We start from the raw sequence: 19,944 nt of genomic DNA on the forward strand, positions 1-19,944 counted from the left end.
AGCTTCTGCTTTTCGTTCGGTCAGAAAGAGCTGCAAGGAAGCTTTTGCATTTTGGGTCCAAATGGGACGGAGAGCTTATTTATAGGTGTTCACCGCCAAGTTTACTGGGCCAAACTAAGTTTATGGCGTTTGTATTGGACTATTGGCCTGGCCTCTCAAGATTAAGATTATTGGTGATTCATTCTCCGTAAACTTGAGGAAGAAGAAGACGAAGAGCTCGAGCAAGAAGAAGAAATTTAGTGAAAGGACGAAAATACCCTCAAAGTTTGACAGTTGACTAACGCCGTAACGGCCAACAGTGTTTTAGGTGTTAAAGTTGGGTTGGGGTTTGAAGTTCAGGTATTAAAGTAATTTTCTTTTTTTTATCAGGTACTAAAGTTACTAATAGAACAAAGATCAGATACTCTTTGCATTTTTTTTCTTTTTTTCAAATAAGAAAAAAGGAAAAAAAAAGGAAAAGCTGATTGACATGTGCTTCACACGTGTGTTAATGAGCCAGTGAAATAATGAAACAGGAAAGAACAGTGTGTTATTCTAAAAGTTCCAAAACCCAAATGCTTCTTCTTCTTCTTCTTCTTCCAGCTTTGCTAGCACTGATTCCCCAGCGATCCAATTTCACATTCACCTCCAAAATCACGCTACCCAATCCAAAATTGGCGCCGAGAATTTCCCAAATTCTTGTGCTTTTCTAGGGTTTCGGATGCGAGCGGGGCTGAGCTGCCGTTAAGAGAGAGAGAGAGAGAGAGACAGATAGCAAAATGAAGGCGGGAGGCGCCGCGAAGCTCATCGTGGACGCCCTGCTCCAGCGCTTCCTTCCACTCGCACGGCGTCGTATTGAGACCGCCCAAGCTCAGGTCTTTTTTCTTTTTCTTTTTCTGGTTTAAATCCCATTTCAATTGCTCCAATTTTGATAGAGAGATCTTTGTGCTACTTGTTTTCGCACTTCTGTGCTTAGTTTCATTGCTTCAGACATTTTCAATTCGCTTACTCATTATCCGATTAGTGTGGTTTATGTATAGCTTGAAAAAAAACTGAGTGCAGTTGCTTAGAGGAGTAGGATGTTTGTTGATTCGTTCATACTATTATGATATAGTTGCCAAACATTTGTTTCGGATATAGTAATAATCATAGTGGAAACCCTTGTTCCTTCTAAGGCTGCTCGGAATCTGTAGAACCGAAACTAGTACTGCTCGTTGTTTGTTGATATCTTACAAGGTTTTGATTGGCAATGTACAGGATGGGCAATACCTCAGACCTTCTGACCCTGCATACGAGCAAGTGCTGGACTCTTTAGCTATGGTAGCGCGGCATACACCCATACCTCTTCTAGAAGCTCTTTTAAGATGGAGAGAAAGGTAAGCTTCTCTTTTCCCCAGATATGTTATTCTTTTACCTCCACAGTGCTTGATGCGTATTGGGTTTATTGGATAGTGGCATTGGTGTAGCTAAAATATAGTGAAGTGCTATTGTTGATCTGAGTTAATCATTTTATTTTATTTTGTTCTGAACATATTGTTTTGCTACATAAGGATCTTTTTATTGTTGCAGTGAATCCCCAAAAGGCGCAAATGATGCATCTACATTCCAAAGGAAGGTTTGTATGAGTTCTCTTATTAATATCATCATATGTCTATGCCTCTCTCTTTTGTGTGTGTGTGTGTGTGGCTATATACATTTATATATATTTCACCATGCATATTGTTATGACTTCTGTGCAATGTTTATATGAAGCTCAGCTTGCAGTGGAGTGCATTTTTTGCTCAGCATGTATTCGCTTTGTTGAGTGCTGTCCACAGGAGGGACTTACTGGTTAGTTTGATTCCATATTGTGATACTTCATGCAGAGGCTTGAGAAGTTGTAGTATTTATTGAAGTTAAATGGGATCTGTTCTTGTTGCAGAGAAACTTTGGTCTGGGCTTGAAAATTTTGTGTTTGATTGGCTGATTAATGCTGACAGGTAATGTAGTTGTTGGTAGTAAGAATTCTGATATCTGTTGTGACTTAATGTTTGTGGTAATCTTTTTGTGCCGACTTATGATATTGATAAGCTTTTGTTCAAAATAAAAACAGACCACAGAAATGCCACAAAATTTGATATACAGTAGTTTTTTTTTTTTTTTTTTCATTTGCATATATACTTATATTGATTGGCAAACATAAGTATATTTTCTCTCACCACTCTCATTGCAGGGTTGTTAGCCAGGTTGAATATCCTTCATTGGTTGATCTGCGAGGACTTCTTCTGGACTTAGTTGCTCAGCTATTAGGTGCCTTATCTCGCATCAGGTGACTGGATTATCAAGTTATCATACCTTTTAATTTGATGGAAATTGGAATATTATCAATATCTCCAAACCCCAAAAAAAAAAAAAAAAAAACAACAACAACGTTCAGTTGAGGTCATTAGGGAAGTGGATTTGCATCAGTGCTGATTCTGTCTCTTTTAATATCCTTCCCTCATTATAATTGCTACAATAATGCTTTTTCACCTGTCCTTGATGAATTTGGGTCTACCTTAAGAATTATTTGGCAAGTCTAGTCTACCTCACATCTTAGGTTTACCTTCCAATACAATCAAGCTGTCTGAGTGGAGTTAATTTATTTTTCTGCTGATTATGGTTTACAGGTTTAGTTCTGTCACCGAGCGCTTTTTCATGGAACTCAGTATTCGTCGTATCGACACTAGTGTTGCCCGGAGTGAAACACTTAGTATCATCAATGGAATGCGCTACTTAAAGTTAGGGGTATGTGGAAAACAACCTTCATAAAGGATAAATGGACTGGACATTTCTATAACAATTTAGTAATTTTCAGGTTAAAACTGAGGGTGGACTGAATGCATCTGCCTCCTTTGTGGCAAAAGCAAATCCCCTTAATCGTGCACCCCATAAACGCAAAAGTGAGCTTCATCATGCTCTGTGTAATATGCTTTCAAATATCCTAGCACCTTTGGCAGAAGGTGGAAAAAACCAGTGGCCACCTTCAGGTGTAGAGCCTGCACTAACACTCTGGTTTGAAGCTGTTGGGCGCATAAGAGGACAACTCATGCATTGGATGGATAAACAGAGCAAACATATTTCTGTAAGTTACCAAAAATCTTTTACCTCCATATTATATGTGATTGGGGTTTCTGATATCTCAAAGTGGAAAATAATATTCACACTACTTTCACTTATTATGAAGAAAATATTTCCCTTTATACTTTTTCTGTTGCCTCAAATTTATTTTGGTAGAAAATTTTATGGGAAGAAATGTGATTCCTCTATTACTAGTTTGGTTTTTACCTGTACACTATATCATGGTCATCCTGAATCTTTCATGTTATGTTTTGAATTTTCACATTTTCAACTTTCATGTACTTGACTCAAAAATGCAGCCTTAGAATTGATGATTGCACTATTTTTTGTTTATTTCTAAATGGTGCAGTTTGTCATGATAAATTTATAAACCACAGTTACAGTGGCACCATCGCTATTTTGATTTCCACTCTTATTATATGCTAGATGAAAAGTACTTTTTTTATTTATTTTTATGTTTTTTATACAAGGGTTCTTATTTATTATAACTTATATTTTCTCCTGAAGATGGCTCTTAAATGTTTTCTCTTTGATGGTTTATTGGTGATTTGGGGTTTGATAAATTTATTTCCTTTAACAAGTTCAGATCAACTGTTATCCTCCCTCTCTCAATGTTGTTAGATATGAAGTTTTTAATAAACCGGAGAATGTCTACTCCTCTCTGCCCTTGCATATTTGTATATTTTGTTTTCCATGTGAACAAGTTCTTTTGGTTTCAGGTTGGATATCCTCTTGTGACTCTTCTACTATGTCTTGGCGACCCGCAAATTTTTCACAACAATTTAAGCTCTCACATGGAACAACTATACAAGCTTCTTAGAGTAAGTTCTAGAACTAAATCTGGGGGATAAAGCTGTGTATCGATATGGTCTTATCATGTTGGTTTGTTGAGCGGTCGGAGTCATATCCTTGTGGCCTTCCATTTCGATGCAAGTTTTATGACATCCTGTGATTTGATCATTCAGGACAAGACCCATCGTTACATGGCATTGGACTGTCTTCACCGAGTTTTGAGGTTTTACCTCAGTGTTCATGCAGCAAATCAGGCTCCTAATCGTATATGGGACTGCTTAGACAGTATAACTTCACAGCTCTTAACGGTTTTGAGGAAAGGAATGCTTACTCAGGATGTCCAACATGATAAACTTGTGGAGTTTTGTGTGACTATAGCAGATCATAACCTTGATTTTGCAATGAATCATATGATACTGGAATTGCTGAAGCAAGACAGTCCTAGTGAAGCGAAGGTTATTGGTCTTCGTGCTTTGCTTGCCATTGTCATGTCACCTTCAAGCCCGCATGTTGGTCTGGAAATATTCAAAGGTTCTTTCATATCCTAGAAATATTTGATTACAAATATATTTTAATATTTCATTTTCCAATTGATCTTCACTGATTCCGCGTGCATCACCAGGTCATGATATTGGCCACTATATTCCCAAAGTGAAGAACGCAATTGAGTCCATCTTGAGGTCTTGTCATCGAATCTTTAGTCAGGCTCTTCTCACATCTCCAAAGACTACCATAGGTATTTTCCATGCTAAATATATGTCAATTATAGAACCAAGTGAAGACAATAATGTAGGGATAAAGTTTTGCTCATATGATTTCTGTTGGGAGTTTATATTATCACTTGCATTGTGTCAATCAACACTCCAAATTGATATTTTTTATATTACTACACACACATAAAATGTGCAAAAGGAGGTAGACTAGCATTATGGAATGTTAATCGCAACTCCCTTTCTTTTTCTTTTCTTTTCTTTTCCTCATCTTAATTGATATCCTACTTAATTATCCAAAAACATCAATTCAAGTTTGTTGTTATAGTCCAGCAATATGATGGGGAAGGCTTCTTTTTATTTTATTATATATATATATATATATATATATATATATATATATATATTTAAAGACACAGGAGGTTGAGTATAGAGTCAAGTCATTGGTGAATCAGTCTGTCTTGATCTACTAAATAACTCTCTCTTCCCCTCTCCTATTTCTATCAGTATGCGTCAGCCTATCCAATTCTTTCTTTGTTGCTTTACAAAGCGGACCAACTTTTATCATTGTGCAACTGTTATCAACTATTCCACCAGCCAATATAAGATTCTCAAATTTCAATTTTCCGTTGCAACTTTTGTTGCTTGAGTTAATGAATGAATTTTCCGTTGCAACATTTTTTGATAACAATAATGAATGAGTTTTCTGATTTCCAGATTCTATAACCAAGGAAAAGTCTCAAGGATATCTCTTCCGGTCTGTGCTAAAATGTATACCATATCTAATAGAAGAAGTTGGACGCAGTGACAAAATTACTGAGATAATACCTCAACATGGGATAAGCATCGATCCTGGTGTTCGTGAGGAAGCAGTGCAGGTATTGAACCGGATTGTCAGATACCTTCCCCACCGTCGCTTTGCAGTGGCAAGAGGGATGGCGAACTTCATCCTACGACTTCCTGATGAATTCCCTCTTCTCATTCAAACATCACTCGGTCGTCTATTGGAACTCATGCGTTTCTGGAGAGCGTGTCTGATTGATGATAGGCTGGAATGTGATGCTGAAGATGCAGAACAGGTGATGCGGGAAAATTTAGGAATTAGGAAACCTACTTTCCGTCTATCCGGAGACTTAAATGAATTCCGTGCGTCAGAGATAGATGCAGTTGGACTTATCTTCCTTAGTTCTGTGGATAGCCAAATTAGACATACTGCACTTGAATTATTGCGGTGTGTTCGTGCTCTAAGGAATGATATAAGATGCCTCACTTTGTGTGCACAACCCGATCACCGTCTTAAATATGAAGCTGAACCAATTTTTATAATCGATGTCTTGGAGGAGCATGGGGTATGAGATCTTCCTCTATAACTGTTTCCTATATCAAAGCTCCTGCACCCTTTTTACTTGAGGTGCAGTTTTGTAATACTGTATATTATCATATTTCATCTGTGAATTTTTTTAATGATTCAGGATGACATCGTCCAGAGCTGCTATTGGGATTCTGGGCGCCCATTTGATTTGAGACGAGAATCTGACTCAATTCCTCCTGATGTGACACTTCAATCTATAATATTTGAGAGCCCTGATAAAAACAGGTGGGCTCGGTGTCTTAGCGAGCTTGTCAAATATGCTGCTGAACTTTGCCCAAGATCTGTCCATGAAGCGAAGTAAGCATATTTATCTTACATTTATTTATCTTTAGACATGTCTCTTCCAACACTTGCTTAGTCAAGTAATTATTAGTTTGAACTAATATTTTAAGAGCGATTCAATATAGAATTTTTTTTTCCCTGTGGTGAAAAACAAAATTGTAGCTTGCACCCACACGGCTACATGTTAACTCTTTATCTTTTCCATGACATGGGAATAATGATGAACAATCTATGAACATGTAATCTGATTTCTAGTGGAGAAGATTTTATCTAGTAAAGCAAGACCATATGTACTGAAAACATGATCATGCTTAAACTGTTCACTTGCTCTTATCTTCTACATCTCTTTAAAGATATGGATTTCCAGGTTGATCAAATTCAAGATTGAAAGTCCTGGATCTTGCCATAACACAATCCTTATTTGCAGGACAGAGGTTATGCAACGTCTGGCTCATATAACACCTGTTGAGTTGGGTGGGAAGGCTCATCAGTCACAAGATACAGACAGCAAATTGGATCAGTGGCTCATGTATGCAATGTTTGTATGTTCATGTCCACCAATTGGTAGAGAAGCTGGTAGTATAGCTGCCACCAAGGATCTTTACCATCTAATTTTCCCATCTCTGAAATCAGGATCTGAGGCGCATATAGTGAGTACTAGTTGAAGGAATTTAATTTTCTGAGTTTTCTGATAGTGTATCGTGTTAAGTCTCACCACTGTTATGTTTCAAACTGAGAAAACAAGTGTTGGATCTGCAACAAGGGCAGGGTAGATGGGTTGTGTTCTAGGAATCACTCCTTTGTTAGATTGTTAGTTATACCGTTCTGAATGATAAAATGTGGTACATCTCCTGATCTACTGGAATGGTTAGTCATGACATGTTCTCTATCATTTTCCGTTTTTTTCCTAGTCAGAGCCCTGCCAATGAATCCAGTTAAACAACCTTTATTTCATTGCAATGGTAATAGATAATTAGAGAAACTTCACTTAAAACCTATTCCATCATTTTTTTTTTCTTGTTCTTTTGTTTTCATTTAAGTTTTTCATGATTGTGGGAATTACTGTTTCACTCCTTGTTGTGGGGAGATAGTGTAAGGATGTGTTCTTTCCAGTGGATTATTACATTCCTGTATAATGTTGGTATGGACTGAAGACACAGTAAGAAGGAAGACCTTTTTTTTTTTTTTTTTTTTTTAAAGAATGAAGAAGGAAGATGATTGTAGTATTCATAGGGAGAGATGATATATATGTGCTTTGGTCAGCATGGGGGTCATGAAAGATGCTATCATATTACTTGCTCAACAATGCTTTAATATATATAAGGGGATTTGATCTAATTAGAATAGTTATATCACTTTCTTTTAGATTAATCCATACTGTTGTATCCTTTTGACTGGCGAGACTAAATTTGGCCCTTATATGTTTAGCATGCCGCCACAATGACTCTTGGCCATTCACATCTTGAAGCATGCGAAATCATGTTTACGGAGCTTGCGAATTTCATTGATGAGGTTTCTTCAGAGACGGAGGGAAAACCAAAGTGGAAGGTACTGTATTTTTGAACTCCTAAAGTCTCATCCAAAGATAATTATGTCATTTTGGCAATATTGTAGAATTAAGTAAATTGTTTGGTCATCTAAGAATATGTTAGTAAAATATTGCTTACAGTGCTTCATTAGTAAAATATTGTTTGCGGTGAATATGGCTGACCATATGCAAATCCCTTTGATTCAGATTCAGAAGTCTCGCCGTGAAGAGCTTCGAATCCATATTGCAAATATATTTCGTGCTGTTGCTGAGAATGTATGGCCTGGCATGCTGGCCCGTAAACCAGTTTTCCGTCTCCACTATCTGAAGTTCATTGATGAGACAACCAGACAGATCCTAACAGCTCCTACTGAAAACTTCCAAGATATGCAGCCACTCCGCTATGCACTTGCTTCTGTTTTAAGATCACTAGCTCCTGAATTTGTTGAGTCAAAATCAGAGAAATTTGATGTTAGGACTAGAAAGAAATTGTTTGATCTTCTTCTTTCCTGGTGTGATGAAACAGGCACCAATTATGGTCAAGACGGTGTTAGTGATTACCGGCGAGAAGTAGAACGTTACAAGTCCTCTCAGAATGCTCGGTCAAAAGATTCTGTGGACAAAATATCATTTGATAAAGAACTGAGTGAACAAGTTGAGGCAATCCAGTGGGCCTCCATGAATGCTATGGCTTCACTCCTATATGGGCCTTGCTTTGATGATAATGCGAGAAAGATGAGTGGGCGGGTTATATCTTGGATCAACAGTTTGTTCAATGAGCCTGCGCCTAGGGCTCCATTTGGATACTCGCCAGCTGATCCTAGAACTCCATCTTATTCAAAGTACACAGGAGAAGGTGGCCGTGGAACTGCTGGTCGTGATAGGCATAGGGGTGGCCATCATCGCATTTCTTTAGCAAAACTAGCTCTGAAGAATCTATTACAAACAAATTTGGACCTGTTTCCTGCTTGTATTGATCAGGTATTCATGCCCTCTCTGATCATCATGTTAATACTTTGTTATCTAATACATGTAGAGCAGTTCCTTTACCATAGAATTTAGTAACTGCACCTAATACATGTAGAGCAGTTCCTGCACCCATGAAGGCTAATTAGTCTATGATTTTATATATGCTATACATCGTCAATTGGCTCAGTTCCTTTTTATAACAATCTTCATCCTCCTGGACTACATAATAAATTGATGGGTTGTTACTTCATTAGCATATCCATTATATTCTCTGATGAAGGATTGACAACCCCAAATGTATGTTTTGACTTCTTAAAACGCAATCTGACCTTAGAATACTATGCAAGCAGTTTTGCTTTCAATGAAATTGTCAAAGTTAATTATCTTGCATGCACCTTTTGTTCTAAATAAGTTCATATTCCGATTTCTGTTGTAAACTTATTCTCTCATAAGTAAGGTTCTCATAATGTGTGGGTCTAGTTAGTTATTTTTATACCTTTTTCACTCTTATAAACAATTGATACTTTTGTTTCAGTGCTATTACTCTGATGCTGCCATAGCTGATGGTTACTTCAGTGTGCTAGCTGAAGTCTACATGCGCCAAGAGATACCGAAATGTGAAATCCAGAGACTTTTGAGCCTGATTCTCTACAAGGTGGTGGATCCATCAAGACAAATCCGTGATGATGCACTTCAGATGCTTGAGACACTTTCTGTTCGTGAGTGGGCTGAGGATGGCATTGAGGGCTCAGGAAATTATCGGGCTGCTGTTGTGGGTAACCTTCCTGATTCCTACCAACAATTCCAATACAAGCTCTCATGCAAACTTGCCAAAGATCATCCTGAGTTGAGTCAGCTCCTTTGCGAGGAGATTATGCAAAGGCAACTTGATGCTGTTGATATAATTGCACAACATCAGGTCTTAACATGCATGGCTCCTTGGATTGAGAATCTAAATTTCTGGAAACTTAAGGACTCGGGATGGAGCGAAAGATTACTGAAAAGCCTTTACTATGTAACATGGCGGCATGGTGATCACTTCCCTGATGAAATTGAGAAACTTTGGAGCACTATTGCTAGCAAGCCAAGGAACATTAGCCCTGTTTTGGATTTCTTAATCACGAAAGGGATAGAGGACTGTGATTCAAATGCATCTGCAGAAATTAGTGGTGCGTTTGCTACATATTTCTCTGTTGCAAAGCGAGTAAGTTTATATTTAGCACGGGTATGTCCTCAGCGTACAATTGATCACCTGGTCTACCAGTTGGCTCAGCGGATGCTGGAGGATAGCATAGATCCAATTGGTCCGACTGCAAATAAGGGTGATGCTGGTGGAAATTTTGTCTTGGAATTCTCTCAAGGGCCTGCTGTTCCCCAAATTGCATCTCTTGTGGACATCCAGCCACACATGTCACCATTACTTGTTCGGGGTTCTCTTGATGGTCCGTTAAGGAATACTAGTGGGAGCCTCAGCTGGCGGACTGCAGGTGTGACAGGCCGAAGTATCTCAGGCCCTATAGGTCCAATGCCTCCTGAGCTGAACATTGTTCCTGCAAATGCAGGCAGATCAGGCCAGCTCCTTCCAGCATTAGTAAATATGTCGGGGCCTTTAATGGGGGTGAGAAGTTCAACTGGAAGTCTGCGGAGTCGCCATGTGTCCCGGGACAGTGGAGACTACCTTATTGATACTCCAAATTCTGGTGAAGATGGGTTGCACTCTGGGGTTGCCATGCATGGCATCAGTGCTAAAGAACTGCAGTCAGCCTTGCAGGGGCATCAGCAACATTCACTGACTCATGCAGATATAGCATTGATTTTACTTGCAGAAATTGCATATGAAAATGATGAAGATTTTCGGGAGCACTTGCCTCTGCTCTTTCATGTCACATTTGTTTCGATGGATAGTTCAGAAGACATTGTGCTGGAACACTGTCAACATCTCCTTGTTAATCTTCTATACTCTCTTGCAGGAAGGCACTTGGAACTATATGAGGTTGAAAATTGTGATGGAGAGAACAAGCAGCAGGTTGTGAGCCTGATCAAATATGTCCAGTCAAAGCGAGGAAGCATGATGTGGGAAAATGAGGACCCCACGGTTGTGAGATCTGAACTTCCAAGTGCAGCACTATTATCTGCACTAGTTCAGAGCATGGTAGATGCTATCTTCTTTCAAGGAGATCTTCGAGAGACTTGGGGTGCAGAGGCACTGAAATGGGCCATGGAGTGCACGTCGAGACACCTTGCCTGCCGCTCGCATCAGATTTACCGTGCATTGCGGCCTAGTGTAACAAGTGATACATGTGTATTGCTCCTCCGGTGTCTTCATAGATGCCTAGGAAATCCAGTACCTCCAGTTTTGGGTTTCATAATGGAAATTCTGTTGACATTGCAAGTGATGGTGGAGAACATGGAACCAGAAAAAGTGATACTTTACCCCCAACTGTTTTGGGGCTGTGTAGCTATGATGCACACGGATTTTGTTCATGTCTACTGCCAAGTCCTTGAGCTCTTTTCTCGTGTGATTGACCGACTATCATTCCGAGACAGAACAACAGAAAATGTGCTCCTTTCAAGCATGCCTAGGGATGAGCTTGATACCAGTAATGACATAGGGGACTTCCAACGGTTGGAATCCAGGATGGGCTATGACCAGTCTGCATCTGGGGGAAATCTGCCAACATTTGAAGGGGTGCAACCTCTTGTTCTTAAAGGACTTATGTCAACAGTTAGTCACGGTGTTTCCATTGAAGTTCTCTCACGGATCACAGTGCACTCATGTGACTCTATATTTGGAAATGCAGAGACACGACTCTTGATGCACATCACATGTTTACTTCCCTGGCTCTGCTTTCAGCTTAGCAAGGATCCAGTGATGGGGCCTGCTTCACCACTCCAGCAGCAGTACCAGAAAGCTTGCTCTGTTGCTGCCAACATCTCTGTTTGGTGTAGAGCAAAATCATTAGACGAATTAGCTACTGTATTTATGATCTACTCTCGTGGTGAGATCAAAAGTATCACCAACCTCCTTGCTTGTGTCTCGCCACTATTATGCAATGAGTGGTTCCCAAAGCACTCAGCTTTGGCTTTTGGGCACTTATTACGGCTACTGGAGAAAGGGCCTGTTGAGTATCAGCGTGTGATATTGCTCATGCTCAAGGCGTTGCTCCAGCACACGCCAATGGATGCTGCCCAAAGTCCACACATGTATGCGATTGTGTCCCAGTTGGTGGAGAGCACATTGTGCTGGGAGGCACTGAGTGTATTGGAAGCGCTTCTGCAAAGCTGTAGCTCATTGCCAGGTTCTCACCCTCATGAATCTGGGTCGTTTGAGAATGGGATTGGCAGCAGCGATGATAAGATGCTAGCCCCTCAGACCTCATTTAAGGCTCGTAGTGGGCCGCTACAGTTTGGTCTGACATCACCGTTTGGAACAGGTTCAACACCAGCACAAGGGAGCTTAACTGAAACTGGAGTTTCATCTAGAGAAATGGCTTTGCATAACACCCGGCTTATTCTTGGGCGGGTTCTTGACAGCTGTGCCCTTGGGAGGAGAAGGGATTACAGAAGGCTGGTTCCTTTCGTAACTAGTATTGGGAACCCATAACTGCCAAACATCCGTATCTTTTTATATATGGCTGGGTTATACAGTAGAAGGTAATCCACTGCTCCACTCACCATTTTATAGGACCCTTGGCAGGACCATGAGGAGAAATGTAATCGAACTTCAAGAGTTGGTAGTTTATTATTTGATGTACATCAGTAGATGATGAGGGATTGAGGGGGGCATGTAACATTTTTGAAGTTGTCAAGTTGTATATAGGTTGTGAAGCTATTAGTGTAATATTGTGATATGCTGTACAGTATAGACCCTTCTTGATTTTTGCCAATTATTCTTGTTAATAAAAGAAAAGTAAAAAACGTTAAACTAAATACGAGTCATACCAAGTTAACCTATCAGGAAAAAACCCTAGAGAGAGAAAAAGTGAGCGTTCTCGTCCCTGTCCGATGGCGAGCCCTGCGCCGTCGTCGGACGGGCTTTGTCGACTATGTGTGAGTCTGGTGTGTTCGAGGTGGCTATTTGGAAGAGGAAGGCCAAGTTGGGTGTCAGATTTTGGTTATGGACTTGCGGTACTTGTCGACGGCGTGCATCGGCGGGGGGTTGTTGGCTTAGATCAATGGGGATTGGATTGGACCGAGTTGGATCGGCGCGATATCGGAGATTGACTGGCGGCCTCGAATTCGTGGCGGCGCGGGGTAGTTCGGATCGGATTTGGTTCTTCATGGATCAGAGGCAGTTTCATCCTCCTTCAGTGGTGCCCAATCTGGGGTGGTCGGTGGCGCGATCCAGGTTTGGTCTCTGGATCCAATCTGGGGAGGGATCTGATTTGAGCAGGTTTGGGCGCGTTCTAGATTGGATTTGCTGTGGTCGTGGTGGCATGAACGGGTATGGTCATCATGGGTGGCGGATCTGGCAAGGCAAGGTAGTCGGTGGTCTGTCGGCAGTGGGGGGTTTGAGCCAAGCTCGGCCTGCTGCTGGAGCTTCTCCTGCTTGGGCCTTGACCTGCGGTGTTTGGGCAGGGGCTTGTTGCTGGGCTAGATGGAGTTTGGGCCTGGGTCTATGCTTGGGCTCATGTCCCAAACTGTGTTAATTTTATGTTATTTGCATGTTAAAATTAGGATTTGGTTTCTTTTGTTTTGATTTTCAGCAATAAGTTACTATCAAGGTTTTGTTTTAAGGTTAGATGTTGGGTCGGGTGTACTGCAATTTTGGCATAGACAATCTTTTAGTCGGCGGTCTAGCGGTTGTTCCTGTTCTGGAGTTAGGTCAACACTGTTCTGGAGTTAGGTCAGTAGTTGAGGCGAAAATGTCTGGCGGTGGCATACTGGCATAGACAATCATTCTTGGCCTTCTAGTGGGATTGTTCCTGTCTGATCTCGAGTCGGAAGTGATGGCGATTTGGAGCATTTGTGGATTGACGGTGTTGACATTAAGGTGGCCATGGTCCTGGGTTTAATTAAGTCTCAGGTCTGATGGTCCAGCATTTTTATTTGGAAAAATGATCATTTACTCAATTTTAACAACAAAATTGCCCACTTGCTCCACTAACAGTTTTTTAACCCCATTTACCCAAAACACTCTAAGGGATTATTTCCCTACTACCCAATTAATTCTTTTTATTTATTTTTAGGACTTTTTTGCCCTCTCCTTCTTTCTCACTTAAAGAGAAAAGTCATCCTCCACCATGTTGTGCTCCGGTGACTAGTGGCCGGCAGCGGACTTCGGCGACCGGTGATCTAAATCAGGCGATCGATTACCGGAATCGAGAGACCGGTTACTGGAATCCGACGATTGGTGACCGGAATCCAGAATCCGGCTACTAGACTGGTGACCGGATTCCTGCGTCTGATTTTATTACCCCCCAATAATACCCAGTAATTATATTATTGCCCCCCAGTAATCATATTATTGCCCCCCAATAATCATATTATTGCCTCCCAAAAATTATTTTATTGCCTCCAATAATCATATTATTGCCGCCCAGTGAATTGTATGAACTCCCAAAACCAAAATGAACACACTACAGGCACAATTGATCAATTTATTATCATATTATTGTCCCCCAATAATCATATTATTGCCACCTAATAACCATATTATTGCCTCCTAATAATCATATTATTGCCCCAATAATCATATTAGTACCCTCCAATAATCATATTATTGCCCTCAAATGAACCAAAATGAATACATTACAGATACAAAAAAAAAAAATTAAAAATTAAAAAAAATCTCAGTATACCAAAAAAAAAAAAAATCTCTGGGCACCCACCGGAGTGTGAGGCCGGTGCAGGAGTGGTCGGGGAGCGGTTGCGTAAGGGGAGCGGAGTTGGATCGTCATCGTCTTCGTCGAGATGGGAAGAGTTGGCGAAACAAGGTTGATGGGACCGGACCACCAACCTCAACCTCAACCACCTTACATCTTCGTCGCCGTCGGGTTCCCCAAGCAAGACCCAGCCAAGATCCGCATCGAGAAACAGAGCAGAGATGGCCCAGAATCCGCCGGAAAAGTTCCGTCACCATCATCGACTCGCCGGGCGACGACGACCACCGATCTCAACCTCAACCACCTTACATCTTCGTCGCCGTCGGGTTCCCCAAGCAAGACCCGGCCAAGATCCGGATCGAGAAACAGAGTCGAGATGGCCCAGAATCTGCCGGAAAGGTTCCGTCACCGTCATCGATTCGCCGGGCGACGACTTCTGCAGCGAAGTTTTCACCGCTATGGATCGGACTCCGGTGCTCCGACGCTCCATTGAGGAGGAGGGTGGGGAGAGAGAGAGAGAGAGAGAGAGAGAGAGAGAGAGAGAGAGAGAGAGAGAGAGAGAGAGAGAGAGAGCTCCGACGCTCCAACGAGGAGGAGGGGGGAGAGAGAGATCAGGCTCTGATAGGGGAGGGAGAGAGAGATCAAACTCTGATAGGGGAGGGAGAGAGAAGTTTGTAGTATATTAATTAGATTGGGGTAAAAATGTCACTTGTGTTTAAATTGGGTAAAGGGGGTTAAAAAACTCTTAGTGGAGCAAGTGGGCAATTTTTATGTTAAAATTGAGTAAGTGGTCACGGCCCCATTTATTTTTGGTCGGATTCGAAGTCACGACTAGTGAGACTTGGTCGATCAAAGACAGGTCAGGAGGACTCTGGGTGGCGAGTTAGTGTTGACAAAGTTGTGTATCAAGAATTCACTGCGTCTGCGCATCTTGTCTTTGCCTTTTAATTGTAGTGCAAGTTGAGTCGGGGCCTTGTTGGCTCCGTTAGTCAGTCATTTTGGAGTTCTAGTGTGAAGTCCAGTGGCCATTTCTGTGTATGAGATGATGCCAAAACTCATTGTATCTAGTTCATTATTAATGAAGTTTCTTCTTGATAAAAAAAAAAAAACGAGTCATACCTCAACTCTATAGAAACTTTTTTTATAAGAACATAATTTTAACCAAAAATCATGCGTTATAGTTCCCGCATCTTTGAGGAAGGCTCATTGCTCAAATAATAATTTTTAAACACTGATGAAACTTAAAAATTCGATACAATTTTTTTTGCAATTTTTCAAAATTAAAAGAAGTTATAAAAAAATATATTCGAGATTTTAGTGTTATGTCAATTGAAACACATGAAAAAAAACTCATGCACTACAAACGACGAGTTTATGGTATGTCATTGCACTGTTGAGCTACCAACTTGGGATACTACTCATACAAGTCCCCCTGTTCAGGAATGAATAACCATCAGTTTAGAGTCACTATTCTCTTTATTCCTTCATGATTCATCAGATTCATCACAAAAAGTATAAAATAATATCCAAAGAAAACAAGAGTTAGAAATATGCATGCCAAATATAAAGATACATATATTCATTTTTCACAGCTCACTTCATTCATTCTAGTACCAAAAATAGCAGAGTTCAATGTCGGAAACAACTTCATACAACATACATGCAGAGGGCAAAGAATTGCGATGCCCAGTTCTTACACTCAGCAAAGTTGCAAACACACCTTTTTACATTGAGCAGAGTGTTCCTTTATTTTTTATTCAATCCCCTTGGAAAGCCCTGGTTTTCCTTTCTAATAAAGTTTATATGATCCAGCCAGTTGATGGTTCACTGAAAACATGAGCACAACCTGGCAAATTCTCGTATAAGAGAATTGAATTGGAGATCATTCACGCGGTGATGGAGTGTTGGCATTCTTGAACAAGGCATAGGCATCGCTATATATTGCCACCACGTTTGAGAACACAGCAAGGACAATCATAACAATACTCAAGATCTTGTCCTTCTTAGTTGCTATGTTGTGTCGATCCCTGAAGCACCAAGGGAAAGAAAACTCAATGTTAATTGGAAATAAAAATGATTTTAATTCATTTTTATTCACTCAAAAAAGTAGCCGCTGCAAAACTAATAAGAAAGGCAGAGTCGGGGGATCCAGTAAACAATTTCCATATTCTCTCATGCTAAAAAGGATAATAGCTGCTAACAGTGTCATGCATGATGTGACCGTAATTTCTAGGCAAAATGGTTACTTTTCTCTACAAGCTATGATTCTCCAAATATAAGGCATCAATTATTGGGAAAGATAAATCAACAATAAACATATTGTTCCGAAGCAAGTTGAAACCTGAACTAAAAGATAGTTTTTGTGATCAAGTCAAAAACTCACTTGAGTGTAATTGCAGCAGGGAAGATGAACCCGATGCACACTGCAGCAGTTGCTCCAGTGAATTGGAAAGCGTCCCAGATGCTGGGTATAAAGTTTGCACCCAAGAAGATAATACCAATCAGCCCAACTGTGACAAGTGCAAATCTCATGTTGTCAAGAACCAAAGGCCTTGAAGAGGGAAAGAAAAGGCCATCCAAGTTGAGCCGCAAGGGGAAGAAGACGACAGGAAACACAAGCATAAGGTGAGCAGCATAGCTGACGCGAACGGCATCATTAAGGAAGGAACCACAAGGAATGCCAAGGTTGGCATCAAAATTGGCAAGCACATCATCAAGAGTTCCATCCCCAAATAGAAGGAATCCAAAAAGGCTTGTCATTATGTATACAGATGAGCACAAAGCAAGTGAGGTTTGCACAACCCCTCGTATCTGTGTAGAGTCTTCAAGTTCATTGTCGATGCTATGAACTGCAGAAAAAGTATTCAAGAAGATCATTACTCGACGCATAGACACTTAAAAGGTGAAAAACATATAGAATATGACACCTCCTAGACCCAGTTCTCATAGTTTCTCCATTGTAGGTAAATCATTATGTGCATATTAACCCAAGATGTTTTAATTCTGACTAGCACTTCTAAGTATCAACAGGTGCTGCCATGGGAAATACATGCCAGCATCATAAAAGGATCAAGATGCGGAATCAGTTTAACATTCTGAAATGCTAGTCAAGATTGTTCAGTCCCTAGAATACAGGAACCTGGCACACGAAGTGGTGCCTACACAGGTGCTTAAATAGCATTCAATTCAATCCAAACACCAAATAGATACTGCTGTTCAAGTAAACAGATTCCATACCATTGTAGTGACAGATGTAAGCAGTGACGAGAACCGGGACTACAGTGAAGCATTTGAAGAATGATGAAACATCACTAACATCAGGTAGCATTCTGGGCATTCCAATACTTCCATCAATCAACTTGACAACTGTAATTCCAATGGTAATAACAAGAAACACAACCGCAAGGGCAACGGATAAGGCAGACGTGAAGCTCAATGAATCTGCAAAATAATAGGGCCAGTAAGATAACCAACACATTCAAATTCCAAATGAGAAAAGGAAAACAGTTAAGTTTCACCGGAAAACAGGCCTAAATTCAATAAATCTGAAAATTTACATAGTACCTCACTGCTTCAACACAAATCAAAAGCTACAGTAAGGAACATGTACGGGAAGGGCAAAGAATTTTCAAACTCTAACCAAATCACAAATACTCACTCCCTATATTGTTATGTCAAATTAAATTGCATACTAACTTAAGACTCACCAATTCGCTTAAAGCTTGCCAATGGAGCAAATATTCCAAGTGTTGTTACAAGAAGAACAATAGTACGCCCGGTCCACCAATGTTCTCCAAACCATCCTTCAAGTACACCTGCGTGGTGCCCTTCATTTGAAGATGTCCCCGAAAGCACGTCACCTTCACATAAGCAGTACAAGAGGGTTACAAAACTTCAGATCTTTTACATATCATTATGAGCTAGACCAACAAAAATCCACAATTCAATTACCATACGAGAAACTTGTAACAGAGTAAATACAATACAATCAGTATAACAGAGTGGAGTTCATACCAATAATAATCATGTACACAATGAGCACGCCAAGATTGTTGACTAGCACAGCTACCTGCAACAAAATTTTCCCATATTTTCCAAAGGCATCCCCCATGAGGCTTCCATAAGAAGAAGACTTTCCGGCTCGGCTGAACCGGAGTATCAGCTCAATTGAAGCCTCAGTCAAGAAGGCCATAAATATGATCATGGCGATCCCAAGACCAAGACCCAACACTTTCATGGTTGCAGGCAAAGCCATGATTCCAGCACCAACAATTGTGGTTGATAAATTGAAAACTGCCCCAGTAAAAGAGGCTCCATTAAACTCATCAAACCCAACATCTTCCCCTCTTTTGGGCAACAAAGGAGCATTTTCATCAACAATTGCTTTGTTCTTTCTTGACTTCCTCTCCTTCTTTGGTGCAATATTCTCAATTGTCATCTTTTCAAATCTTCAAAACTTTTCACAACAATTGTTTCAAAGCTTATGAAAAATTGACCCCAATAGTCAAATTCAGAGCTGATGATCAAAAGATCAAAATTTCCAAATGCAAATGCTAAAAACAGCAAATATTATACAATTCCAGCTGAGAATATAAAGGTTGAATCTTTTGCAATATGAAATAAATATATCACAGTTGCAAATCAGCTACCAATTAACTATAAAACATATACATACAAAGCGTTTTTGGGGTAGAAACTTTGAAAAACACAAAAGAAAATTGAAACCCAGAAGCCAAAGTATCAGGATTTGATTGAAAATCGAAGTGATTCTTCAATATAAATAGGGAGAGAAAATCCCAAAAGAGCAAACCTTCAAAACCCAATTCCCCCCCCTTAAAAAAAGCAAAGCGCCGAAAACCAAAACCAATCAAAACCCAGAATTCAGAGACCAATAATTCAGCAGACCCAGCAAGAAACGTGACAGAATTCTCCAAAAGGTTTGATTTTTATAGCCAGAAAATTTCAGAGAAAGAGATAAACACACGCAAGAAAAGTATGATACTAAATATCAATAATGGGGGTGCAGACAAAGACGACAATTTAAAATGTCGATGGCTTTCTCTGTGGAATTATTGAGGATTTAATATGAAAATTGTAATCCACAATTCCACAGAAAAGAAATCGACAAATGCAAATTTGTGAAGTTTCTTTATTTATTTTTTTTAAGTGTAAATGAACTAATGGAGACGTCCATTGGTGTCAACGTCAAAAAAAGGAACTACATCTAAAACTATAGAAGAAGGTATCCTGGAAAACCGTAAATTCGTTATTAATCCAACCAAATTACTGCTCCCATTTTCAGTCATTTGTGAATGAAAAGCTTAGGGTGTAAATACTTGGAAGTTGTTGATTTGTGGTGATGTGAAATTGGAAGAGAATCTTAGAAGG

At 40.2% G+C, this 19,944-nt stretch overlaps 2 protein-coding genes across 2 annotated transcripts; one reads left to right on the forward strand and one right to left on the reverse strand.

Annotated features, from left to right (window-relative positions):
- The first annotated feature begins 540 nt into the window (after positions 1 to 540).
- Positions 541 to 12,661, forward strand: LOC112190317 (cell polarity protein mor2). Its single transcript, XM_024329748.2, has 17 exons — positions 541 to 854; positions 1,237 to 1,355; positions 1,549 to 1,594; positions 1,737 to 1,809; positions 1,901 to 1,958; positions 2,192 to 2,287; positions 2,628 to 2,745; positions 2,816 to 3,082; positions 3,798 to 3,899; positions 4,044 to 4,401; positions 4,493 to 4,606; positions 5,298 to 5,929; positions 6,053 to 6,249; positions 6,662 to 6,884; positions 7,663 to 7,782; positions 7,970 to 8,743; positions 9,267 to 12,661. The coding sequence occupies exons 1-17, from the start codon at positions 759 to 761 to the stop codon at positions 12,333 to 12,335; spliced, it is 6,462 nt and encodes a 2,153-aa protein (XP_024185516.1). The 5' UTR covers positions 541 to 758; the 3' UTR covers positions 12,336 to 12,661.
- A 3,446-nt stretch (positions 12,662 to 16,107) lies between these two features.
- On the reverse strand, positions 16,108 to 19,657 carry LOC112186929 (amino acid transporter AVT6A). Its single transcript, XM_024325498.2, has 5 exons — positions 18,571 to 19,657; positions 18,264 to 18,416; positions 17,794 to 17,997; positions 16,940 to 17,405; positions 16,108 to 16,583 (listed from the first exon to the last, which is right to left on the reverse strand). The coding sequence occupies exons 1-5, from the start codon at positions 18,992 to 18,994 to the stop codon at positions 16,439 to 16,441; spliced, it is 1,392 nt and encodes a 463-aa protein (XP_024181266.1). The 5' UTR covers positions 18,995 to 19,657; the 3' UTR covers positions 16,108 to 16,438.
- Between the last annotated feature and the right edge of the window lie 287 nt (positions 19,658 to 19,944).

The sequence above is a fragment of the Rosa chinensis genome, chromosome 2, assembly GCF_002994745.2.
Source record: "Rosa chinensis cultivar Old Blush chromosome 2, RchiOBHm-V2, whole genome shotgun sequence".
In the NCBI taxonomy this organism is placed as follows: domain Eukaryota; kingdom Viridiplantae; phylum Streptophyta; class Magnoliopsida; order Rosales; family Rosaceae; genus Rosa; species Rosa chinensis.

Bases quoted from the DNA above. Each gene is read 5' to 3' on its own strand.
- LOC112190317 (XM_024329748.2), top strand. From the start codon at position 759: ATGAAGGCGGGAGGCGCCGCGAAGCTCATCGTGGACGCCCTGCTCCAG. The intron at 1,810-1,900 runs GTTAGTTTGATT...TTCTTGTTGCAG, and splicing joins TCCACAGGAGGGACTTACTG to AGAAACTTTGGTCTGGGCTT. The intron at 8,744-9,266 runs GTATTCATGCCC...CTTTTGTTTCAG, and splicing joins TTCCTGCTTGTATTGATCAG to TGCTATTACTCTGATGCTGC.
- LOC112186929 (XM_024325498.2), bottom strand. From the start codon at position 18,994: ATGACAATTGAGAATATTGCACCAAAGAAGGAGAGGAAGTCAAGAAAG. The intron at 18,417-18,570 runs GTATGAACTCCA...GCTTATGTGAAG, and splicing joins TGTGTACATGATTATTATTG to GTGACGTGCTTTCGGGGACA. The intron at 17,406-17,793 runs GTATGGAATCTG...CTTTTTCTGCAG, and splicing joins TTACATCTGTCACTACAATG to TTCATAGCATCGACAATGAA.